The following is a 26,040-nucleotide window of genomic DNA, read 5'->3' on the forward strand; positions in this document are numbered from 1 at the left end:
CTGACATCTGAAACTGTGTGACTGACGGTTATAGTACAGATATACTATTGTGACGGTTATGAAAAATATCCATAACCATTCATTATCATTGACGTTGATATTATGGAGTGTAAATTTCCTAAAATGGTAGACTTCATGGTCAGTGCCAAATGCCTAATGTGATGTCAAATTTCATGTGTTTTTCTTTGTACAAGATATTCCGAGGTACATAAAATTATATTTTTCTTGAGTTGTTACTTTTTATACAACATACAAATGTATACAGAATTTCATAGTGATATTGAGACTTATAGTCAAAAGGAGTAAGTCAAAAGAGTGTTTCAGGCAAAAACGAAAATGTTTGTACTGCTTCAGCCAAGTCTTCCAAGTTGCTTCTTTCCTAACACTGGGAAGAAATCCGAGCCATTTTCCAGTCATAGCAGGTGAAGCGAGATTCCTACAGAGGAAAAGGGTTGTCTTGTTGGTTTCCCAGCTGTTTGCATTGTTGCTCCATGAGTAATAGCTGTAAGCTCTGCAGCACTTAGGCTAATGCTTACGACTGGTTGTCCTCATTTTCATGGCTGGTGGAAATGAGTACAGCGTTTCTTTGTATTGGTATCTTTTTAATCTTGAACTAATTATACTAAACATATGTAAATCTATACGACTCTATTTGAAGTTAGCTGATGTAGTCTGTTGTTAGCTAATGCTTTCAACTGCAAAAGTTAGTTTTATACTGCACAGTATTTTATGTTTGAAATACTCAAAATGGTGCTATGAATGTTGCACATTTATACTTTTACTTGCGTACACTACAAGTAAAACTACCGGTATGTTAAAAAATACCATTCCCTTTTCCTAGACACCGTTGTTCTTCAAACAGAGAGTTAACTTAATTGTGCCTAATTGTAATTGGCATGTTAGACAAGGTGGCATTGTTGCTGGGCCAGGTATATGTTGGTGGGAAAATACAGAACGGTTATAATGTTAGATTGCTTGTTGGATATAGGTGAAGTTTTCTTATGTAGATGTCATTTTATAGCTATTAGATTCCAGTCCCTATGATAACAGGTACATGTATGCTTTATTGCTTTTTAGTTGACAATGAATGGAAAAGGTGGATGTTTCTTTATATTGTATTGGCAACAATATGGCATCACACTCTTATTATTTTATGTTTGGATTTTTGCTTTGCAATGCATTGATGAGTGCTGACTGAAAAAGAGAACACATTTTAGAAGTTGTAAGCTAGTAACAGAACAGTGCTACCAGCCTTTAGAGGAACAAACTGTTGAAATAAGGTCATACTGTTAATGATAAACTTGCGCTGTGTTTGAGTCAGTCAGCATACTGAAACGCTTTGACCCTGAAACAATACTATGATGTCATGCAACAAAGGGGTGTTGGCCAGCGTTTGCCTGCATAGTGGAGCATATTTACATTATGACGTAAACCTTTTAAGCGTATCTTTTCCTTCTAACTGTTAAAATGTGATCTACTGGAAAAGATTGTCACATGCTACAGTTGTGTAACCACTGGTAGCAAGTACACACAATCATCCAGCCGGCTTTTGATATGGTACACGTAACTTTGAACTTTGAACCTCTTGAAGCGGTGGTATGAGCATGGTTTGTTTGCAGGCGTTACCCTTTCCAGGGTAGATTAGGTCCACGTTTTAAATTCAAACAGGGGGCGCCATTGTTGTCGGTTGCGTACTGAGTGGAATTTAAACGGGGATTTTGTAGGATGCGTCAGTTGGAAATATCAGGTCAGGTTACTGTGCTCTGTTTCTTTTGTGGAATTTTTTGCTGAAGGGAGAAAGTGAAGTGTTACGTTACAGGTCTTTGTCTGATGCTTCTGCGTGGTTGACCAGTAGAAAGTCTCGAAAAGTAGAGCAGAGGTTGACATATTTATACAGCTGTACATGTATAAAAAGTGGTAGTCTCCTATATTGGAGCTTTCAATATTGTTTGCAATGCCCACACTTGTTTTTGGACCATAAACTAAATATTATTTGAATGCAATGACCATAAATTATGGTCATTGCAGTCAACTAGGAATATTTAGCTTTATACATGTGTATGTAAATAATGAAGAATTTCCATTTCTTCTTCTACATATGTTGATGTTATACAGAAAAGCAACTCTATCTATTATATGACAACTTTTGATATAAATGTCTCTTTCATCAAAATTTCAAAAAACTTGTCTTGTTCTATCAATTTTTCTTTCATAATTGAGCCTTACTTTTATAGTCATCTTAATTTTCATAAGCCTTAATCTAACATTCTATTGATTTTGATAATGATTTATCTTACATAAAAGTGTACATTGAATTATTGCTATTTTATATATGTCTGCCATTAAATGTATGTTTTTATGTGTAATTTGAATTCTAAAAGTTGTTTCTCTTCTATTTACACACAGGAAACAACTGCAACTGTCCTAGTATGGATGTCCAACCTTGTTACCGTCAGTAAACCTGATGCCACTGGTCTACAGCAACATACCCACCTTCACATCATGTGACAGCTTCCCTGCACATCACTACGAGTAGCCAATAGAATCCTAGCTGCCCAAGTCATCTACCAACCAGAGAAGAGATTTTTGTGAACATCAGTATTAAGTCGTATCTGCTGCTATAGGAATAACGACAGACTTGTAGAAGATCCAACATGGCGAAGACAAAGGAGATGCGTACGTTTAACATCAGCGTCGTCGGACTTTCCGGAACGGAGAGAGACAAGGGAGCGCAAGGGGTCGGCAAGTCGTGTTTATGCAACCGGTTTGTGCGCCCTTTGGCGGACAACTACTTCCACGAACATATCTCGGTGCTGAGTCAAAGCGACTTCGGCGGCCGCGTCGTGAACAACGACCATTTCCTATACTGGGGAGAGGTCACAAAGACTTGGGACGAGGGACAGGACTTTACGTTCCATGTGGTAGAACAGACTGAATTTATCGATGATACGTCATTCCAGACATTAAGGACGTCCACGTTTATGCCCTACATCAAGCGAGCCGCGGTAGCCAAGGTGGTGTCTGCAGAGAAACTCATGTACATTTGTAAGGATCAGTTAGGTGGGTACACAAACGTTCTTTCTGTATTACCTCCTTGAAAATGGAAATATAGTTTTCTGTGTGCCTGTCTGTCTGCATGTGTGTGTTTGTGTTTGTTTGTGTTTCTGCATATTATTTTAAGCAATACTTAAGAACATGTGGATGGATAATGATGATATTTGGTGTAGGGGTAGCTGTTGTTCTACTTTCAATATTTAAACGTTTGCGATGGTTTCGGTTTCGCAGATTTTGCAGTAGTCTATCTACTGCGAAGTCACAACACCATGATTATTTGTTTCATTACTAGTACTGTACATCAGAATTGTTTTAGAACTCAAAACACTGATAAAACCACCTTTAACTACCTCGAAATTAACTCCCTGCAAAAATAGATGAATTTATAGTGTGTAGTAATTTCATGTGTCATGATGATGATTCTATTAGTCAAGTCAAATCAAACGTAACTTATTAGCTTAACTAACCTTTGAACTGTCAAGTGCCAGTCACTGTGTAGCATTTTTATCCGGTTTTGATTACAAGAATTATCAGCAAAATGTCAAAGGTATAGTTCACCGACCGTGCCCTTTTCAAATCCTCAGTTTCTGACCTTCTTTACGATCCCTTATGAATGGCATTTTAAAGTGTTAATCTTTTGACAGAATAACAGTTTTGTTATGACAATAGCCCATTCTAAAGAAACCTGCATAAGTGTCTTTCTAAACAGAGATATGGATATGCCTGTGTCTGAAAGAATCATCAACAAAATGTGTGTAGAGAGTTGTATGTCGAGTACTGATTCATATTCAAACACCTGTTATCATGCTCTGTAAAGTATGACAAGCGTCATATTCTTCCTTTTTCTCCTAGGTATTGAGCAGGACTTTGAACAGAAGACTATGCCGGAAGGGAAGCTGAACATCGATGGTTTTATCATCGTCTGCGACGTCAGTCTCGTACAGAACCGCCCGCAGGAAGACCAGATGCGATTCCTACAGAACTGCTTCACAAATCTAGCAAAAACCAAGAAGCCAGTCCTACTAGTAGCAACGAAGTGCGATGACGCCGTCGACCAGTATTTGAGAGAGGCGCGAGACTTTGTGTCGAACCGGAGAGTCGGAATCCCCCTTGTGGAAACGTCGGCGCATGAGAATGTGAACGTGGACTTGGCGTTTGTTGTGCTCGCTCAGATGATTGACAAGTCAAGAGGTTAGGGATCATGCGTTATCAGGATAGGCTGAAACTCAGACATGTTGTATTGAGTTCATAGCTACAGTCTTCATATGTAAATAAAATGTACAAGAGATTTAAAGTGTCAAGTAGTAAAGCAGATTTAGGTATGTTTGACCAATAACATACTTTGAGATGTAAAATACACAGTACAATTGAATCAAACTTATTATACACTCACTGCTACCAGCATGTAGACAATAAGTATAATTTATCATTGCTAGACACGGTTATACATAATGATATTTACAAATGTCTTAAACGTTTCTTCCACAGGGAAGTCTAAGATCATCCCCTTCCACGAGGCCGCGGTGAGGCGTAAGGAGGTTCTGGACGTTGCGACCGAGGCGTATCAGAACCTGGTGGTGCGGACGGTCCGCGACTACCACGACACCTGGAACTCTGTCAGCAAGAAACTGGAGAGAGAACCGGACTTCCAGCACTACTGCGACCTACTGGGGAAGGTAGGAAGTTAACCTTCTCCCTGCTGCCTAACTCTGTAACCAATAGGGAATCGGGTGCCAAATAGCTACTTCAATGTGCTAAAGGTTAAAACCTACTTTCGGATCACTGTTTAAAGTGGAAACATGAAATGAGCATCTCTTAATGTTAAAATAGGTGTCCTTGTGCTAACAGCTACATAAGAAGAAAAGATATGTGTACAACATTATCTTAGAGTATTGTTTTATGATGTCTCAACTGAACAGCTAGCATACCCAATATCTTCATTTTTGCATTCACTTTTGTGCTTCCTTGTTGATGTATTTCATGATGGTATTGTTAATGTGAGAGGATCCTGTTGGTCTAAAAAGGCCCAGTACTTGACTGCAAGTATGTTATTTACATGGTGTTCTTCTTATTGTTTGTCTTAGATGTCAGCTAAGAAGCTGTTCAGACGACACATTAAGAAGTTGAAGGAGGAGCACCAGGCCAGGAAGCAGGTGGAATACTTGAGTCAGCTCCCTCGAGCTCTGGATGCACTCGCTCCAAGCCTAGACCTCATCTTAGACAGGTAAACACTTTGTCTTTGCGTGTGTGTGTGCATGTGTGTGCATGTGTGTGTGTGTGTGTGTGTGCATGTGTGTGTGTGTGTGTGTTCGTGTGTTCGTTTGTTCGTGTTTTTGTAACTATGTGTCTGTGTTTCCAACCTACTTTTGCCAGTACTGTATAAGTGAAGTGGCCATGTATGGATCGTGATGGTATTTGGTATGTGGAAAAGACTTTATAAGATTTGGGCCTCCTAACACTTTTGCCTGGTACTGCAGCAGAACGTCTGTTTTTTAAATATCTTCTGTTCTGAACATGCTAACTGCATCAAATGAGTGATGAAATTTCTGCACATACCAAACAATCTGTAGTACTTCTAGAAATGTAGCTTTTTTATAATTGAAGTTTACTTGTTTTACTTCTCATTAACTTGTATTGAAATAGATTTACCTTTGCATTATTGAGTACTTCTTTTCATGCATTATTTTCCTTCTTGCAGGACTTGGCCGAGTGTACAGAACATCCTCCAGAGACAGGACCAGTTTGAGGAGTGGTTTGTTGTCCTACCGGAGGACATGCCATGGCGCGAGAGTGACCATGTGGACAGCATGGTGGACAAGAGAATACCCTTTGACCTCCTGGAGATGCCCGAGGCTGCAACAGTCTTTAAGAACCATGTCAACAAACTACAAGCTGCACAGAAGAAGGAAAGGTAAGAAACATTTTCAGCACTCTACAATGGCCTAGTGGGTAAACCCCAGAAATATAGAGCAGGATGGGGGGAAGGGTGCCAGGCACAGGATACGTGTGGCGAGGGGGTAGGTCTGGAGGGGGGCGCACACCTCTCAAAAGGAGAGCGGCTGTTGCATTTTGCCGTTTTCAGACATTATGGAAGTCATTTCCTGCAACTTCAGCTTTGCATCTGAAACTTCTAGTTTTGAGCAAAATTACAGGCTTTGCTGGGTAGAATTTGGAAAAAATACCCTAACTTGGAAAATCAACAGGATGGAGCTGGAATTAGAACAGGATGGAGGAGCGCCACTGTTCCATTCTTTAGGGAGATCCCTGGTAAAGTCCTAGCGTTGCAATACATGCAGTAGGTTATAGGTTTGATCCCCGACCAAGTCAAACCAAGCATTTAAAAAATGGCACATACTGCCTTCCCTGCTTGCTGAGTACTTATGGGAAAGAATATGAAAGTTGAACACACACCCCTACCAGTCGACTATCCCTCTGCTGTAGTGCTTCCACAAATGTGTGGCCCAAGGGCTATAGAAACGGAGATGGGCACTGGGCTTTACACCATATGGTATGAGAAGGACTTTAAACCTTTTTTTTTAAAACTATGTAGATTTGGTTCTCCCATGCATTCATAAAGTGCTAAAGATTTATACACTATGTACTATGTAGATGCAGTCTTTTGTGTCTACAATTAAGGACTGTGACCTAAGGTTCTTTTCCATGTTTTCTTGCACCTTTTCATACTGTGTCTGGGACCGTTACTCTTCCTCCTGTACATAAATGACTTACCAGACCAGCTTGATTCAAATGTTAGGTTATTTGCCGATGACTGCCTGTTATATATAGAGTTGTCCACACAGAGTGATTCACAGCTTTTGCAAGAAGATTTGAACACACTCGAAGAATGGCAAAGCAGATGGCTAATGCAGTTTAATCCGGAAAAATGTTACATCATGCATATAACAAACAAACGAAACCCAATTGTAACCACCTACCAGTTCTGTGGACAGGCTCTAGCAACAGCAAAGAGCCACCCGTACCTAGGCGTTACATTAACAACGGGGCTAAAGTGGAACACCCATATCAACAAAGTAACAACTAAGGCTAAACAGACATTGGGAGTGATCAAACGTAATTTGTGGGCATGCCCAGCAAAGGTAAAATCACTTGCATACACGTCTCTAGTAAGACCAAACCTTGAATATGCTGCAACAGTTTGGGATCCATACACAAAGAAGGATATAGATAAACTCGAGAGGGTGCAGAACCAAGCTGCCAGATTCTGCACGAACAACTATGAAAGGGGCGCCAGTGTAACAAAAATGAAAGCAGACCTGCAATGGATGTCACTTGAGGACAGGAGAACAATGTCCAGACTTTGCATGATGTACAAGATGACTAATAAACTTGTGGACGTACCGACTGATAAGTATCTAATGCCAGCTCAGAAGAGGACCAGAAATAGTCATGCTTTTAAGTACCAGAGTTATCAGCCAAGGATTGACGTGTTCAAAAATTCGTATTTTCCGAGAACCATAGTAGAATGGAACTCGTTGTCATCAAGTACTGTAGGAGCTTCATCACTAAGTAGCTTTAAAGAACGGTTGCAGTCAGATATGCAAAGACTAGGTGTAACAGACCGTTCGGTGTAATATGACCAGCTGCTGCCGCGCCGCGTGCCTGCGAAGCTGGTGTGTTACGCCTGATGGCGGTTATACCGGCTATATAGATACAGATACAGATACAGATGTGTGGAAAGTCAAGCCTATGAATTTGTGACATTGTAATAATCCCAGATTTGTTGTTTGTTGTGCCAGAATGAAGCACGAGTTCAGAAGGTTGCTGGAACACACAGGACATGTTTTACCAGGGAAACCTTGGGAGGATGTGCACATATTCCTGATGGAGGAAGAAAGCTACCAGGTAATATTACCTACAACATAGGATATTTTCTAACAAGCTAGCTTAAAGCAAGGCCAAGAGACCACTTCTAGGCACTGAACTACTTATCGAGTGGACACCACATACAGTAACTGGACCAAAGGGCCACTTCAAGTTTACAGGTTACGTGAGTAGCACCGGGACATTAGATAGAGTAATATCTAAGAGTTCTTAATCTTATATCTAAGAATTTTTTTCCCCTGATATAACCTGTAATTTGTTTGAAAATTCTTAAAAAGGTGTTAAATTTGCTTTGCTCATATTGCACTATTAAAAACTGAACTCAATGTCATTGACAACATTATGCACTGGTTATTAGACAGCTCCATACAAAAGATAGATTAGTCTTGGCATGATATTAGCCATTCAACTTAATTAGACTATCTATCGTCTTGTGTTGGCAAAGCTGTACTGAAAGGTTTATATACCTGTTAACTGGAACGGTCAGTTGTCTTTTTATGTGTCTGATTTATAGTTAGGATGCTGTCAGGTACCAAGTCCTTGGAGTTGTAATTACACGAGCCACTGAGTTAGTGAAGTTATTTCTGCCAAAGTGTCATTTTGATTGTGATTCTGGCCATGTTTCTCGGGCTTGAAATACTGGGTGTATATTTTTTTAAATTAGAGATGTGCACCTAACTTTGACTGTGTGTGCACCGTTGCAACTTAATATGTGGTCCCAAACGTGACTAAGTCAAGGATAATTCTCGCCACGTTTCTCAGGGCTTGAAATACTGGGTGCATATTTTTGAAAATTAGAGATGTGCACCTGATTTTGACTGTGTGTGCACCATTGCAACTAAATATGTGGTCCCAAACGTGACTAAGTCAATGATAATTCTAGCCACGTTTCTCAGGGTTTGAAATACTGGGTGCATATTTTTGTGCACCAAAAATTAAAGATGTGCACCTACATGTACATGTGATTTTTGACTGTGGGTGCACCGTTGCAACTAGAGAAGTGGTCCCAAACGTGACTGAGCTGATAATTATTCTCGCCATATTTCTGTCTCTAGGAGTTAACAGAGGGCGAAAAGATCGACATCTACACTTACCACCAGAGGGAGTTGATCGAACGGGCGCGGGAAGACTTTCAGGAGCTCCTGTTCGAGAGGGCCGACCTGTTTGCACGTCTTGATCCCCACGAGCAGATTTCCCACCAGGACCTAGTTGACATCAAAGAAGCCTTGCAGGAAGAGACCAGGTAAAAATCTACTTTTTTTCATTGGAGATGTGCACCTAATTTTGACTGTGTGTGTGTTCAAGAACTCATGAACAGACCACATGTACCAATCAGAATATGAGTCAATCATCTTTGTCACCAACAGTTGGAAAAAATCCTTGTCATCCATTTTGCTATGCATTTCCCATTTATCAATCCACTTTCATAAACAAAATTCACCGTTTGAATCATCATATGTTGAATTTGTGGCATTTTGCCATTTTTGGTCTTTTTCGTTTTTATTTCACCCTCTTGTTCAATTGCCTTTCTGCAAAAATCTGAAAACCAAAAAAATTAAATTGGTTTGGATACTCTCAAGTCATATGACAATCAACCAATTTTTGCCTTAATTTGTTATGAAAACAATTGCCTTTTGACTTACAGATACCAGGCCCTCGCCAGACTAGACAATGAGAGGGACGTGTTGCTACTGAAACACATCGGCTTCATAACATGTCCCTCCAAGGAAACATGTCTGAGTGGGCCCAACTGTATGGAGACTTTGTTGCAGAATGCTGTGGACACTGCGGTGCACAGGTCAGTTTTATATTCATATTTCACTCCCTGTACCTAAAGGAGAGGGAATATCGTGCATTTACTCGCGTTTCCAGTAGCTCATGCTTCCCTTGTTAGTTCTTGGCAACAAGACTGATTCTATACCTGAAGACATTTTGCTAACTCAGATATTAACCGAGTAAAGTCGTTTTGTGTATAATTTCACATATTGAAGATATTATGGACATGATGTTAGTTTGAATAAGGGCTTCTCTCGATCAACCGACCTGGATTTCTTGGTGCTTGGGATGGAAAAAAATTCAAGCATTCCATCCCCCTCAGCAAACAAAATCAGTTCAGGATAGAGCCCTAGATTGAATGCAATGTTCCTCAAGGTTTTCTGTGAATGTGCCCTGTTGTGTTAACAAGTCTTCTCACGGCTTAGTTTCATAAGATTAGGTATGAATGTAGTCAAGTTGCCAAGGAACAAGAAGTAGATCTATAAAGGAAACCGTCGTGTTTGTGTCCTCAGACCGACATCTTGGAACAGACACAGCCAGTGGATGTTTGACCCCAATGCTTCACAACTCAACATAGTAATTCTGGGTGCAGACGGACTGGCAGATGAACTAGCTAATGAGATAAAGGTAACTCTTACCTTGCTAATCTTTTAAACTAAGGGTCTTAGAATTTGATGACACTTTGTATCACATTTTCTTCATGAACCTTTTTCAAAGCATGTTACTTTCCTTTCTTTGACTACAACCTTAGTTCTAGCCTATTCTTCTGAAACATCATATTTCTACTATACAACATTTCAGGCATTTCTAAAGCTAGGTAGATTTTATAACTTGTGTATTTTTCCAAATTCAAAGGATATTTGCTGAAATAATTGTTAACCTTTGCAGCAACTCTTTGATTTTGGCTTCTTTCACTGTATTTTGTTTCAATAATCTTGTCGATAAAACTTTATTACATGCAAGAGATTTTTTAGATTGTTTATTACAAAACCTAATATTTCCTTTCCATCCCAGTTGCAGTGTAATGAAGAAGAGTACACCCTGGATGGGAACATCTACAGTTTGGAGCTCAGACCCATCGATGGTGATGTCACTCAGCCCATGTCCTCCTTCAAAACACCCAAGTTCACACCAAATGGTACGTTCTGCCGACATGTCAGCTATGCTAATGAATTCACTAAAACTTCCAGCTATTGTGTTTTCTGCTGTCATATTATTAACTGTTTTCGTAAATAAAATAGTTGTTACAGAACAAATCAGTGCAACTGAACTGAAATGTATTACTTTAACCTTCTCCCTGCTGCCTAACCCAGTAACCAATACAAATTTGGTACCAAAGGGCTACCTTAGCAGACTAAAGGTTAAGAGATATTTCAATCAGCATTCCATCATTCCTTTTCAGCCATCCATGGATAACTGGAGAAATAAGACTTATGTAACTTACTGTATCTGTAAAATAGGAATTATGTTCACTCGAACAGACAAAATGTGACTAAAATCCCAAATTTGTTCATAATGCATGGTAGATTTTGATAAAGCTAAATAAATACCATTGGGGTCGTGTGGGGAAACAGCATGCAGCTAACTTGACTGCATTTTTCTTAGAAAATCAGCTCATATTTTCTGGGAAAGCCTTGAGTAACCCCTGCATTTTGAAGCAGTCAGCATGGGGCCTTTTTATATACCGCAACTTTAATGATACGTTATGTAACTGTTACATGCATTCTCATGCAATTTGACATAACGTTAATAGCTGTATGTTCTGTTGTATATTTTATTGTACCCTTCACTTTTTTCCTCACTTTTGCTTTTTGGGACATTAACTTCTTTCTGATTTTGTTTTCTTTCACATTTTGCATGACGCAATTTGCTGTATTCTATCATAAGATTTAACTAAAGGTAATACATGTAACTGTCTATTATATTTTATTTCATCCTTCACTTCTTGATTTTGGATATCTTTGACACATTTTGCATGATGCGATTTGCTTCTTGCTGTATTCTATCATCAAACTTAACTTAAAAAGTGATAACTGTCTGTCTTATATTTTATTTTATTTCATCCTTCAGTTCTTGATTTTGGATTTCTTTGACATCTTTTGCATGATGCAATTTTGCTTCTTTGTTGTGTTCTACCAACAGCCACATGTAGACGGCATCCCAGTCCCACTGTATGCCACGACTGTTAGTAGACTTTACTGTCATATCAGAACCACAGATAAAGTCATTATTAAATACACTGATAAGCTAGGCCACACCAATTAGATCTGTCGGTTCACACAAATCTTTATGTAAAATTTTAGCAATAGGACATCATAAAAACAGAGGGCTGGGAGGAAAACTTTGATTCTGTTCACTCTTACCCTAAAACTGTGTGTACCGAGGCACAGACTTTCCCCTCAGACTCTGTTTTCATGTTCATTTGATATTGCGATAGAAGAAAACAAATCTGAGAACCAGGGAATTAAATTGGTGTGGCCTTAAATGGGAATTACCAATCAGAATTGGCACTGTTAACCTGATCAATGTTATCTTACTCTTTGTCTCTGTCTCACTGACACTCCGTAATTCTGCACTGTCACTACACTATGCAAAACTCTTAACAGCACTAGTATTAAACATTGTTTCAATGTAATGGCCTTGGAATAAGTTGCTTTATGTGGTGATGTTTTTGGCGACACATCAGAGGCAAAGACCTTTTCCCTAAAGCCCCTGTCACACATTCAGTACCTTCCCATGACTTGGCTCCTAAATATTCCACGACCAAGGTTGGTGTTGGGTTGGGAGTAGCCTTGAATCCATCCTATTTTAGCTTCAGTTGGCTTTAAATGCATCTGAAAAGAATATGACTTACCTGAGTTTAATTTAAAATTCAGTCAAAATTCATAGCAGGTAGGGAAGATGACTTTTAAAGACTAGTACTAGTAGCAACCTCTCTGACCACAAATGACCTTGCTCATGACTAGCTCCCAACCATGGTCTAGAGATTGTTGGAAGGTTTTGGTTGGTAACAGGAGCTTTAGACTTCCATGTGAGACATGATGGCTTGCAGCTTACACCATCCTTTTCTCCCCTAGGTTGCATCTGTGTGTATGACTCGGTCGAGTCCCTGAAGTACGCCCAGTCCAGCCTGGAGCAGACTGTCATCAGATCGGGAACGCTCTCCATCGACAAGAAGGAGCGTGCTCCGTTCCAGGGCCTCCCGTGTGCGGTCATCCTGGCGAGAAACTCGGCCAACACGGACAAGGACTTGTCCTACCTCCGGGAGGAGGGCCAGCATCTGGCAGAGAGGTCAGTATTTGTCACTGTAGTAGATAGCCCTGACATCAATAATAGTCCAATCCCAAAGCCCCATACACCACCGTCAAATGGTAGAAGTGCAAAATCAAAATGAAAATATTTGACAGACATACATCCACTCTCTCATTGGCTAGAAAGCTAATTGTGATGGACAGTCAGGATGTTTTTCATGGTGACCTATCACCGCAAATAATAACTTACTACAGAATTGTTTGAATGAATTGAGTGAATTTGATACACTGCAAAAACCTAATTCAACTCCTATCTTGAAATGAAACCACCATAGATGTATATACAGTATTGCTCTTGAACAATAAGTAAATCTCACATATCCCTCCCCCTATCATGTTCTCCAGGCTACAGTGTCCCTTCATTGACATCTCGAGCACACAGTTCTTCCCCATCTGGAAGTTTTAGCACAGACATCAACAATTGTTTCTCCATTACTTGTTTGCTGTAATCTTCCATGTAGATAATCTTCTTACGATGAATATACATTTGAGCATGATGTTAAGTTTTACCCCTCTATCATGTTCTCTAGGCTTCAGTGTCCGTTCATAGACATCTCGAGCACCGAGTTCTTCCCCAACCGGAAGTTCCAGGAGGCGCAGATCCAGCAGGCCATGCGCGCACTGGTGGAGAGTTTCCGACACCGCGAGGGCTGGATCGGGTCCCAGAGCATCGAACAACTCATGGAACCCGACATCAAGTATGTCATGCTTCCATGTCTCCTGTTTTGTCATGTTGACATAAAATCTAAAATGTCAGCTTTCACCACTCCGCTAGGTTTCCCAAGACCGTCACATTAAAAAGACTGAATTTTAAGAGATCTCTTTAAATGCAGTATCAGTAATCCCCAAGGTATACACACTTCAGATATCCAGGTGTTGAAGACATTCTAGAGAAGGCCTTGATAATACCGTTTCTTTTTAATGTGACAATCTAGGGGTACCCAGTGTAATAATGAGAGTTGACATTAACTTAATCTTTTTTTAAAACAGCCTAGAAGTGAAATGATATTGATTAATTTGTACTCAATAGGTCTGAAACACTGTGTGGAGATAAAAGATATGTACTGAATAAAACAAGAGAAAGCTGAACCTTTTGACAACACTTGTTAAGTAAGAGAATGGGAAAGTTGTACTGATGTTTTCCCTCCCTCCTGTCCAGAGTGAAGGTGTGTACTGTGTGTGGGGACCCGTACAACGTGGAGTTACCGCTGGCCCCACTCTTGAACCACCAGTGCTGCACTGCTGCTCCAGAGAAGCCATCCACCCTCATTGTGGAAACTTTCTTAGGTAAGTCCTCATATCTTACGCCAAAAAACAGTTTCTCAAGCAACTGGATAAAATTTTGAAACAGTTAGACGTTCCAGACTTCATCCGCTGTCTTTCGTCAGTGACTGTATTGCACTACTAGCTAACAAAAAAGCGCTATGCTTCGTCCTCCGTCTGATTTCAGCCATAGCTTTGTTTACTAACAACTGTAATATGATCTATTCTACAGGCTCTTGCAAGAGAAGAGTTGAGCTGAGACTAACATCCTTCCACTCAGCCCAGAAGTACAGAGATGAGCTGGTCCATGGGTACATCCTCGTCTACTCTGCCAAGAGGAAGGCTTCTCTGGCAAACGTCAGGTAAGGAACGTAAAGGGAAGAAATGTTTTTGGAAAACCAATTTGATCTGCTGGTTATCCAAAGAAGAAAATGATAATCCTGAAATGAAAAATCAACTTGAAAACAGAGTCTGAGGGCTAATTCTGTATCTTGGCTCACACAGTTTCAGGGAGTGAATATACGTTCCAGCCCTCCATTTTTATCTTGAATTTTTGCTGAAGTTCGTATGAGAATCAAGAAAATGAATTGATTTGGTCTGAAAGTGTGTTGTACAGAAATAGATTGTATCAAAGACAGTCTACAAATATTCTTTAAATTTGTATGTATTGCCGTTTGTTTGATAATCCATAGTGCCGAAGAATCTTATACTGTAAGCATAGATACACCATGCCATGTTGTTTACAAGTGTATCACTCAAGTAGTACATAAGCAAGTTGTTTACTTTAGGGACTACCTGCCAATCAGAAGCATTCCTCTGCCAAGAGCCATGTTTGTAACCACGTAGGAAAAACAAACAAGTGAAAACTATAGGTCTAACATCTGTGGATGCAACTGAAAGCATTGTATAAGCAGTCTTCTTATTCCTTCTTTTGTAGCCTAACTCTTCAAGATAATTTGAAGCTATGACACAACTGAATTACTAGCTGTTATGCTTGCTCAGTTTTACACACAATTTGAAAACATGGTTTGTCTTTAAACCTAAGACATCTGAATCATCATTATACATACCTACACAGTGTTAACCTGCAGAAAAGACGTACCTGATGGTCTGCCATCAAGCCACAACATTTATGTGTAAGCACGTCTAATCTTTGCAAAACGGGGAATGACATAATAAACTGGACAGTGTGATAGTGACATTGTAGTATCCTTAGCACCCATAACATACTAAGAGTACATTTTAATTTCTGCAGAGCCTTTGCCTCAAATCTGAAGAACGTCCCAGTGCACATCCTGGCAGTGACGGAGAGCGGCAGCGTGAACGCGTTCTTCATGAACGACGTGGAACAGGTCCTGATCACGGAGGGCAACGCGCTGGCCGACACGCTCAGCGCCAAGTTCAGCACCACCTCGTCACAGTTCCAGAAGCAGAGTAAGTTGAGACGTCGTGATGTATATTTTTGTCATGATGTTACTGTAGATCGTTTTACATTCATGGAGATTTAACGTAGTCTAGGTAACTGATTTCCAAGGGAGCCCTTACAAAATCATAACAAATCAGGATACAAAAGGATAACTTTGTATAAACTGAATTTCACAATAATATACCGAAAGTAGTAATCATCAAACATATGAATGATAAATCATACACAACTCAGAATAATTCAAAACAATAAGAACTCAGAATTACAACAGTAATTTAACTGTGTTTGAAGGTCAGAGGTCAAATGTGAAGGAGAATGTCTGACACACTGTTCTCTTGCAGCTGCAGTCTTCACACCATTCTTTAAGGAATGCTGGGAAAAGAAGGAGAGTACCGAGACCGCGTACAAGCGTCAGCCATCGTCCGAAGACGAGCCCACGGAGCGAGAGGTGTGGGACAGCACGTTCGGCAGGGTGCGACCACCTGCAACTCTACCCAAACCTTCCCGGGTGCCCCTGCCCAGGTATAGGTAAATTCTAGTCTCCTTATTTGTACCGATTGTAGTGTTATATAGAGAATGAAGGTTTTGAACAAAGTAGTAGTTCCTTACAATCTTGATCAAACATGTTCAACATCTGCACAGGCTGTTCAGTTTATGTTATAATTGATCATTGCTAAATCTTTAATGTTGAAATTATAAAGTTTTAAGAATCCTTCCAACACCATAAGGCGTATAGGGCGGTGCCCATCTCACTTTGTATAGCCCTTTCGCCACACAGTTGTGCAAGTACATCAGTATGTGCCTTTAGTCTACTGGAAGTAATGTGTGTTCAACAACCATAATGATTTGATTTGTCATTATATATCTAACAATGTTTGTATTGTATGTTGATGCACATTATCAAAATTCTGAATTGAGGCCTTATAAAATATGAATTATTTCTTGTGTTTTCTCTGCAGTTATGATGAAGCTCCACAGAACTACAACTCAGATGAAGAGCCGCCTCCATACAATGGTTAGTGGATAACTTCATAACACGAAACAGTGAATTTCTGTAGAAAGTGAAGGGCTTGTTACATTTAGAAATTTTCTGATATTTCAAAAGTACTTTATGTCCCAGAAATTTTAGCCAGTCGCTTGTCAGCGATTGTTTTCTATTTGAGTCTTGTAGTAAGTTTTTAAGGTTTTCATTCACAATTTTCTTCTTTTGTGTTTGTTATTCTGTTTGTATCCCCTTCCGTTCCTCTTCCTTTGGGACATCAGGGGAAGTTTCTGTGGAAAAGCTCAAGTTTATTAAGTGTCTGCATTGTGCAAGACACCGAGGTGATGTCCCAACAGAACTCTTTTGGCGACGCCTCAGGGGCAGAGCCTTCATTGTAGTGTTGTTGCTCTTGTCATGTGCTTTCAATGTTATCAGCAAAGTATGAATGGACTAACTGTTAGAAGGACAAAGTACATGTACATGAGTGGTGGGGGGGGGGAATACACAATCTTACACAACATCTAGTCTTGTTGGGCAGTTGTCATTTAAAAGCACATATTGAACAAGCAAGTAGGGATGCATACTCAACTTTAGGGTATTACTTTTGCTTGATTGAACTTCTTAGAATTGAGCCCTGGATTTGATGTAAACAGCTTGAACTCAGTTTTCTTGCATTTGTCTTGCCCCAATCTATATTGATAGGAATGCAACAGCAACCGTATATATGGTCAAATCTGCCCAAGGGGACCACTCTGGGGACCAATGAAATCTGGTCTATGAGGATAGGTGGTCACTCTAGACAGAATTCTGAATGTGTCAATGGGAAAATTATCTACAGGACCACCAAAATGTGGTCACATTGGCCAGATGGTTCTCATGTAGAGGTGGCCACTTGTACAGGTTTGACATGGCCAGATGGTTCTTGTGTAGAGGTGGCCACTTGTACAGGTTTGACTATATCAGTGGTCAGATGATCCTCGTGTTGAGATGGTCACTTGTACAGGTTTGACTGTGTAAAACTTTATGTTAATTTTGTTCCAGGGGAAGGTTACCATGACAACCATCATGAAGAACACCTCCTCAAGCCCAGCCAAGTCCGAGACCGTCAGCAGCAGGGCAGAGGTCAGGACATTCACCTTTAACCTTTAACCCCTTTTGCTTGCCTTGCCCCCAATACATATCTGTTTGTCCTGTGAAAGAGCGCAAAGAAAATACAGCTCTTGCCATTCTTAACTGTGCATAGTTTGATTCAAATGTTTATTTGTTGTTTATTCTCACCAACGCAGCTATTGTCCTGTTGCTAATGATGAAACTCTGTTCAAAAACTCTGTTCTTAAACTCTTTATTTGTAAGTCATTGATCAAAGTTACTTTCATTACCTATACATTGATTCATTATCAAGGAAGTACCAACGCCATACATTTACCAGCCACCGATTGAAAAATGACACATTGAAAGTCTGTCTGTATACATATATTTACACTGCCAAATGCTTCACATGGGTGGAAGTGTACATGGTACTGTCCAGTCCTTTTCTTATACTTTCTGTCCTTCGGATGGTTTTAAAACGTCTTCTGTATGATTGTGTGGTATTGTATGGATGAGGTCATTTTGATACTTTCAAGGTATGTACATTATATTGATTAGTATATCATGTTGATTGAAGACATTGGGTTTGTATGGTATTGATATTAGGAATTTTGAACTCATAGGATATATTATGTCACATGTTTCTTTGGATTTGAAACAGTTTTGTTAGAAATGTATGTTCTGTCAATTATGTGAACTAGCAAATTCAGTCTTGGTCAGAAACATCTTTGATAACTCTTGTCCACATTATTAACAATCAAACATGTATGATTAGATAACTCTTGTCATTATTAACAATCATACATGTATTCATCTATAGTATATGATGCTGTACACCTGTCTGTTATTTGTTCCATCATATTTTGCGCTGTCCTCTTTATACCCCTTCTGACCTGTTCTCATTTTTCTTCTTTCTCTCCCTCTGCCACCACCCCTTCTACTGTCAACCTTCCCACCATCCTCCACTTCTCTGCGGACCGTTCCACCGCGGGACAGGGGAGGCAGCTCACTACCGGCTGGAGGGGTTCCGCTCTCCGCGACGCCCCCCTCCCCGCTACCACTCTCTACACCACTCTCCCTCTCTAGCAAGGGTTAGGAAAATGCACGGTACGTTGCTTGGCAGAAATGAGACTGATATTTGAATGTGTGGTTGACAAGCCCCTGTCACACACTCAAAACCTTCCCACGGCTTTGCTCCAGACCACTCCCCAACCAAGGTCGGCGCTGGCTTGGGTGTAGCCTGGAATCTATCGTATTTCAGCTCCAGTTCGCTTCTCTGATCACATCTAAAAAGAAGATGAGTTATATTTGTCAAAATTCATAGTCGGCCAGCGCAGATGACTTTTAAAACTAGTAGGCAGCCTTGCCGACCAACTCCCAACCACAAATGATCTTCCTCATGGCTAACTCCAAACCATGGTCTGGAGACGGTCGGGGGGCTATGTGTGACAAGGGATTCAGATGCAGGAGTGTCCTAAGGTTTTTTTCGTCAAGGTTTTGGACACAGGGCATGTGGGGATGGACTGACCAGTAAGTTGGATATGAAAAGAAAAATCAATCAACAACCATCAAATCTAATGAAAATGTATCATATCACTGGGTCATTTTTCTATTAATCTGTAATTCATGTGGAACTTGTGCGCAACCTCTTCTAATTCTTGGCAAGAATTCTGTCTTTCTCACAAAAAATATTATAAGAAATGTATTTAAAAGAAAAATTCTTGTGTACAATTTCCACGACAGACAATAGAGTGTGTATCTCTCACTCTTATTCTCTGCTTTGCCCTTTTCTACCTTTCCAGTTGATTAACTGCTGATTGCTTATTCGACGATTATCATTGCGTATTTTATAAGAGATTGTTACAGAACCGAATTATGTAACCTTAACATGTTAGTTAGATTGGTAGAACTACAGTTTCTGTATTTTTGTATTTTTCCCTTGGCATTTTAACACTTTTTTCCCATGCCCTACGGAGAAGAAAGGAGCATGTACCTACTTTTTGAGACTGGTTTTCAACGTGAGAATGGTACATAATATTTCTGTATATAGCATTGCATTGTATGCAGCAAAAGTAGCCTGCGCTTTCCAGGTCAAAAGAGTTTTGAAAACTTAAATCTGAAATACTAATGAATGCGCTTTTCTAGAAATACATCATTCTTTTACAGCAACTATTGTTGTTGAAGTATAAGTTGTGGAAGCATGTCTTTTTTTCAAAGCATTTTTACAGATATTTCAGATTAACAACTTCAAAATTCCCTTTACTTCATGTTTTAGAATATGGAAAGTATAGGCTACTATGCTGTGTAGACAAAGGGAATAAGGTTGGAAAGAACATTAAGATACAGAAGTCTTGCACTACCTATACATTTTCTTTTCTTTGCTATCATTTCCTTGACACCTGAAGACTTTCTGACACTGTAACATATTTGATAAAGTCATTGATTTAAATTATAGCAAAAAAGAAAAACAAAGCAACTTGTGGCTTATTTTTATTCGAAATTTTCAAGCAGGAGTTTTTGCAGTTGTTACACCATGCTAAGTCAATCATAGTACATGTATGTTTTGAAGGACTTGAAACTAATTCTGTATAATATTTATGGTGTTCTGATAGGTATCGGATATTGTGGAGGATTTGTTTGAAACTAACTTTGCTCCTTAGACTCTTATAACGATTCCTCACAAGCAGGTTGTCTCTTACTTTCAGCAGCTTCTGCTTCCTTCGACCACCCCTCCTATGAGAGTGGCACTGCCTCCTCTACTGTGTGTAGCTCGGCCGCCATTGCATGCCTTGCTACGCTTCCACGTCCTCCTATCTCCCATAGCGAGGGTATTTCCGCCTTTCTTACTAACAGTGTCGTGCTCATGTCCTTCTGTGTTGTGCCGTGTGGTTGCTGTTCTTCTTTTAATATCCTGAGACTAAAAATCACTTATAATATAAAGCATCTTTACATCATCTTGTTTGGCTGTGTGGGGATTGTATTTTGTTTTTGGAGATTGTCCTAAAGATTGTGAAAAAGCATCAATGTCTAGTCAATTGTGTACATAATATTTTGTGGAATGCAAATTCTAATTATGCTCTTAAGTGATATACATTATGCGCTTGATGAAAATTGTTGAATTTGTTTCCTGGTATATGTTTTCCTAATTTTTCCCACAGTATTGTTAAATTTGATGAAACGTAGTAAGCATTTCAGTAATGCAATGCAACAAATTTTGTATTCTTTCTTTATGGTGGTGTTTTTGGTAGTGTCTTGTGATCTTTCTGCCTCCAGTACTTTTGGGAATGTGTGGCTGGTTTACTTTGTGTTCTTTTCTTTTCTCATTTCTGCACTTAAACCCTTCTCTCTTATTTTCTTGCTCTCATTGCACCATAGCATTAGAAAGCATATTTTCTAAACGTTCTATAATGTATTAATTTTTTTTTCCACTCACAAAATTTTACTGTGTCATTGCAGGCTGGATAGACAACAGACTGTATGACAGAAGTGCTGGTAGACCAGGTACTAATATTTTAATAACTAGTTTTTAACTTGAGTAGCATTTTATTTTGTTAGAATAAAACCTATGTGTAGATTGTGATCAACAGTTTTAACAGGTTCATTATTGGAAATCACTGTGCAGAAAGTAGTCAATTCGACATACTGTAATTTCTTCTATTTTCGCAGGGACTTAATTTTGTGGCTGAAGAAGTTTTTCACAATGTTTTAAGTTTGCGGTTGTTACAATTCTGTTTTATAGTAGCCAACGCATATTCTCACTGTGATGAATTCGCAAGGGAGTGGTCACCATGAAAATAAAACCACTGCAAACATTTCAAGATTTACGGTATTATAAATGTGATGTGATGTAATAGATGTCTCTGCTTTTCAGACACAACCAGATGGCACGAGAACGTTTTATACAACCAAGTACGACCGCCTGGAAACAAACCCCTCCCACCAGGACCCAAGCCGATCATCCCAGCAAAACCGGTAGGTACCTGGCAGAAAAGAAACGGAAGAAAAGAAAACAGAGCTATCTGTAGAAGTTGGGAGAAGATTTCATTATGGAGAAGATTGTAAAGCAATTGCAAGTATAAAAGTGGGAGGGAAAGGCAAGACATGTGAGAATAGGTTAAAAAAAACAATATTGTAACCATTCTAAATGGCGCAGACTGATATGTGAAGCTACTACTAAAATTAGGTTTTGAGACAAATCTGTGTGATTCCCCATTCATCCCCTTCTTTGTTGTGAAAGAACAAAATTCAATATGAAAAGAAGTGATTGGGAGAGAGAGAGAGAGTGAATGTGAGGAAGCAGCCACTGTTTGAGTGTATGGAGATTAAAAGATTAAATGGTTAACCGGGAGCAACCAGGGTTCAGAGATACGTTTTAGTCTGCCGTTTCCCGAGCTTTTTAAATGACTTCAAAAAAGCAACTGTAAAATCATGTGAAATTTCATAATGACTACCTCTTTTCAGCTACTTTTCTTTAGGTCAATTACTGGTAGTGTGAAATGTATAAGGAACGCTCAACCAGCTTTCACAAGGGGGCGTTACTGAATGAATCTTCAAACTAGAACTGGGAAATAAATTTGCTTACAGCAGCTATCCCTATAAGGCGTAATGCAAACATTTTCCTTTTTTTGCAGTGTTTTGTTAAATTCCTTTTGTTGTTTTGTTTGCAGCATGTAGGCAAGTTAAACCCGAGACAGTATACCAAAGTGGCCGATGCGGTGTCTAGATTTAATGAACAAAGCAGCTTGACTCAGCCGAGACAAAGGGAAAGGCACCCTTCGTATAAGGGCCGAGCTCCTCTCGCTACACCAGAAAATGTGGAAATAGGGGAGTACGCAAGCGTGCGAGACGCCATTCCGAACCTCCAACCGTTGCAGCCTTACGGTCAGCTAGAGTCACCACAGTATGCCTGTCCCCACGACGCACTGCCTGGAGGAAAGGTATAGAAGAACCACCTATCTGTTCACAGTAGTACTGCAGGTTGGCTGTAGCCAGCTGCAAACGTTCTTTGTCGTTCTGTAAATCACCCAGAACAGGCTAGTTGAAGTAGATATTGGGAAGATCACTGCACACACAAAGGTAAACTTCAGGGCAAAATGGTTAAACAGAAAATGCTCTTGAGAGTATTCCACCAAGGACTGCTTCATTTAAAAATATCGGGGGATGGCAGAGTTTAAAGTTTCTGTTTTTTTAAGCATTAGAGGACAGACTTGAAGTGAATGAAAGTGATATATTTACTAACAGTTGGGTATTGATGTGACAGTTAACGAAAGGTTCAAAATGATTGAACGATTAACTTGAAGGTTGCCCAAGAAATGTCCCTCCTTATTAATGTATTTATCTAATCATTCAGTTCCTTTTTTAGAAATGACTTTATACAAATGAGGAGAAGAAAACTTAATGGAACAAAAAAGGAGTGAACTTGTTGTACATGTGAGAAGTGGATTTACAATACTTTTGTTCATTGTATGGATTTGTTTTTTTCTTCCAGTGTGTATGTCATGCTTTGTAATTTTGTAAAGAGCTGAACATGAATTAGAAAAGAAGGTGAAGCAGAAAATTATCTCTTACTAACTGAATCCGCTTCTTTCTCTCTTATAGATCCGTAAAATCAAGAGTATACGAGGCCAACCCCATGGGACAGATAGACAAGGTAAACTTCTTCAGATGAAGTTGTTACTGTGTTTTAGTCCAAATAGTGGCCTAAGCCTGAAGGATAGTGAAGGACTAAGGGAAGAGAAAGCCTACCTGAAAAGGAACACTTAAAACTTTGGTATAATACTGCTTTAGTTTTTGTCCACTAATAGTCGAGTTGAGGTCACAAAAAACAATATTTTTAAGGAATGTTTTGTTCCAAAGTATCTATAGTGAACAAATACTGGATTTATATAAAGCCTCATCTAGAGCCAGTATTACCTGATAACAGAAGTGCTATATTTTATCAAGACATCATTTCTCCAGCTTTTTCTGTCAAGTTACAACAAGTTACAACAAATGTAGTTTCAGTCACCCAAGACATGTCGATGTACTAGTAAACCTGTACAAATATCACATAGGTTGCTGTAACTTTGCAATTATGAATGCTAAGATATTGTTTTAAACACTCTGGATGTGTCTGAAATTGTGTGATCTTGATGCCAAGCCACCACAGATAGTGACAGTGAATACAACAGCTCCCTGGAAAGGGAGAGAAGAGACATCTATAACAAGATGAACAGGAGGCCCACCCCGAAAAAGACGGGAAAACGGCGGGTAACAGACAACGAGGGGTCACCTCCGCCGAGCAGAGGACCGTACGCTTCTACTGACATCATTAGAAATAGGCCAACTGGTCAGTAGAACTCTGTTTGTTTTGCATAACTGGTAAACTGCCTTAAGGTGTAACACACCAGTGTTATACAGTCATTACAAGCTGAGTAAGACCGGACTGTGAAGTTTGATCCACCAACCCTTATGGTGGTTTCTTGAACATGCTCGAGGTGTGGCTCTCCTCAAACACGAGTCCTCTGGCTTTTACGTCCCAACTTAGAGGACGTCACTAACCGAAGAAACATAAAGAATATTACAAACCATTCTTGCATTTTCCTACAGGAACAGGGAATTCGCCATCAGAAGACAGTGCTGGTACTGGTGACGAGTTCCCAAAGAACACCGGGCTGAAAAAGAAAAAGTCCTTCCGAAAAGGGACGGCGAAGCGAAGAGACGCGACCTCCCCCCAGACCTCTGACACTGACGCCATCTCACCAAGACCAGGTAGAGTCCAAGGAAGAAGCGCCTAAATCAATCATTGGAAATGATGATTATTGGCTGTTGCTTGTTGGACAGCTCCTGTTTTGACCAAGCGATACTTCAGAAAGTACCTTTCATTGGTTTAATTGGCTGCTATTCGCTGAACAACTTATGTTTTGGCCAATCAGAAAGTACCTGTCATTGATATGACTGGCACCTTTCATTGACAGCGGTAACTGGCTACTGCCATTAACCAGGTATGAAGGAAACAAAGAGAAAAGCTATTTTGATTTTGATTTTCAGATTTCAAATCATATTTCAGCCACTTTGCAAAACCTTTCTGCTGTATCAACTTGAAGGTTAACTGGAGATACCAACTTAAAATAAAAATCTGATTTTGTTATGTTTTGCAGCAGCAAATGCCTTAGAAACAAAGATAATCATTATAATTTCTTAGCTCTGTTTCTTCTTAATGTTTTGTTGGACTAAGCCCATTAGATGTAGCACCTAACATCTATTTATAGTTGTGTGTCTGACATATTAATTAGATTAGTCCTAGTTACTAATGATTTCTTTTGTCTGACAACTGTGTGTAGTTAATTGTACACCAGTCTGAAATAAAGCTAGTTTTGATCTTGTTGTAGTTGTCCTTTGATTTGGAGTGAAAGTTTGCAGTGTGAATAATCCCTCTCTCCACTTCTCTTTCTTCACTTCTCACAAGTATGCATGAAGTTTTGTGAGCATGTAGTACTACCGTGTGTGTTGTTCTTTCTCCAATGAGTGTCTCTGATACTTTGTGCTTGTCCAATAACATCGTCTCTTACATACCTAACACCCAAGACCACATAGGTCTTCTACACAGCAGCAGATACACACTCACAGTTGTCCAGCCAAGTACACATGCCATTTCTTTCCCTGCATGATGAGTGTTGAGTGCCTAACTCTACATACATACATTTTTCATACACATGATAACAGAAGTCTAATGCGGAAAAATCCAAGTGTACAGCAATTATGTACTGTAAAATAGGAAGATTTGGCAAGGTTCGATTTTAGTGATTTCAATGATTATGCCAACTTTGATATGTATGTCCATAATGTGTTTCAGTAATTATTAAGCTCTTTTTGTTTGTTTGCTAATCCAAAAATACCAAATTCAACCTTGCCAAATGAAAGTATCTTACAGTTCATATACCCAATTTTGTCAGAACAAGGACAACTCAATGTTGAAACATTGTATTACTTTAATGCAAACATAAAGTACAAAGTGCTAATTTGCTCAAGATTCCTCTAACCCAATGTACATATTACAATGAATGTTCATTTTGCCAAGTAGTTTTCTTTGAGTACATGTATATATTTGAATGTTTGTTATTTCCAGCTGGAAGGTTTGCCCCCGACTCTGCCTACCAGTCCGATGGTGATGATGAAGAGGTAACGATTTTTCTTTTCTAGTTGCCTTCATGAAGACGGAGGTATTGGTTTTTGGTCTGTGTATATGTTTGTCTTCTTGTGTGTCAGTAATATAATTTGAATATTGTACAGTGACAGGATGTGAGGTGGAAGATGGT

The 26,040-nt window shown here is 39.5% G+C and overlaps 2 protein-coding genes across 13 annotated transcripts in view; one reads left to right on the top strand and one right to left on the bottom strand.

The window, feature by feature from the left end:
• Window positions 1-25,807, bottom strand: part of LOC136445839 (V-type proton ATPase 116 kDa subunit a 1-like) — a 268,423-nt gene extending 242,616 nt beyond the window's left edge. Inside the window, exon 1 of the mRNA XM_066444003.1 lies at window positions 25,802-25,807. The gene's annotated coding sequence lies outside the window, so the exon portion shown is untranslated. The remainder of the gene's footprint in view (window positions 1-25,801) is intronic.
• LOC136445837 (rho GTPase-activating protein 5-like) overlaps window positions 1-26,040 on the top strand; it is a 55,491-nt gene that overhangs the window by 21,676 nt on the left and 7,775 nt on the right. For 3 of the 12 annotated variants that reach the window (XM_066443990.1, XM_066443983.1, XM_066443985.1), the window contains exons 2-29: window positions 2,407-3,060; window positions 3,907-4,245; window positions 4,543-4,730; window positions 5,139-5,278; window positions 5,753-5,965; window positions 7,812-7,917; window positions 8,952-9,139; window positions 9,542-9,694; window positions 10,185-10,299; window positions 10,687-10,810; window positions 11,815-11,856; window positions 12,750-12,963; window positions 13,514-13,681; window positions 14,143-14,270; window positions 14,479-14,608; window positions 15,502-15,680; window positions 16,014-16,200; window positions 16,632-16,687; window positions 17,696-17,776; window positions 18,740-18,850; window positions 20,449-20,571; window positions 21,200-21,244; window positions 21,615-21,715; window positions 22,411-22,680; window positions 23,342-23,393; window positions 23,883-24,071; window positions 24,332-24,493; window positions 25,851-25,903. In XM_066443990.1, the coding sequence (XP_066300087.1) occupies window positions 2,655-3,060; window positions 3,907-4,245; window positions 4,543-4,730; window positions 5,139-5,278; window positions 5,753-5,965; window positions 7,812-7,917; window positions 8,952-9,139; window positions 9,542-9,694; window positions 10,185-10,299; window positions 10,687-10,810; window positions 11,815-11,856; window positions 12,750-12,963; window positions 13,514-13,681; window positions 14,143-14,270; window positions 14,479-14,608; window positions 15,502-15,680; window positions 16,014-16,200; window positions 16,632-16,687; window positions 17,696-17,776; window positions 18,740-18,850; window positions 20,449-20,571; window positions 21,200-21,244; window positions 21,615-21,715; window positions 22,411-22,680; window positions 23,342-23,393; window positions 23,883-24,071; window positions 24,332-24,493; window positions 25,851-25,903 (4,263 nt within the window). In that variant the 5' untranslated portion in view covers window positions 2,407-2,654. Of the gene's footprint in view, window positions 1-2,406; window positions 3,061-3,906; window positions 4,246-4,542; window positions 4,731-5,138; window positions 5,279-5,752; window positions 5,966-7,811; window positions 7,918-8,951; window positions 9,140-9,541; window positions 9,695-10,184; window positions 10,300-10,686; window positions 10,811-11,814; window positions 11,857-12,749; window positions 12,964-13,513; window positions 13,682-14,142; window positions 14,271-14,478; window positions 14,609-15,501; window positions 15,681-16,013; window positions 16,201-16,631; window positions 16,688-17,695; window positions 17,777-18,739; window positions 18,851-19,722; window positions 19,771-20,448; window positions 20,572-21,199; window positions 21,245-21,614; window positions 21,716-22,410; window positions 22,681-23,341; window positions 23,394-23,882; window positions 24,072-24,331; window positions 24,494-25,850; window positions 25,904-26,040 lie in introns of all 12 variants that reach the window. The other 9 variants (XM_066443989.1, XM_066443986.1, XM_066443987.1 and 6 more) reach the window with 9 other exon arrangements.

The sequence above is a fragment of the Branchiostoma lanceolatum genome, chromosome 12, assembly GCF_035083965.1.
Source record: "Branchiostoma lanceolatum isolate klBraLanc5 chromosome 12, klBraLanc5.hap2, whole genome shotgun sequence".
Classification (NCBI taxonomy): Eukaryota; Metazoa; Chordata; class Leptocardii; order Amphioxiformes; family Branchiostomatidae; genus Branchiostoma; species Branchiostoma lanceolatum.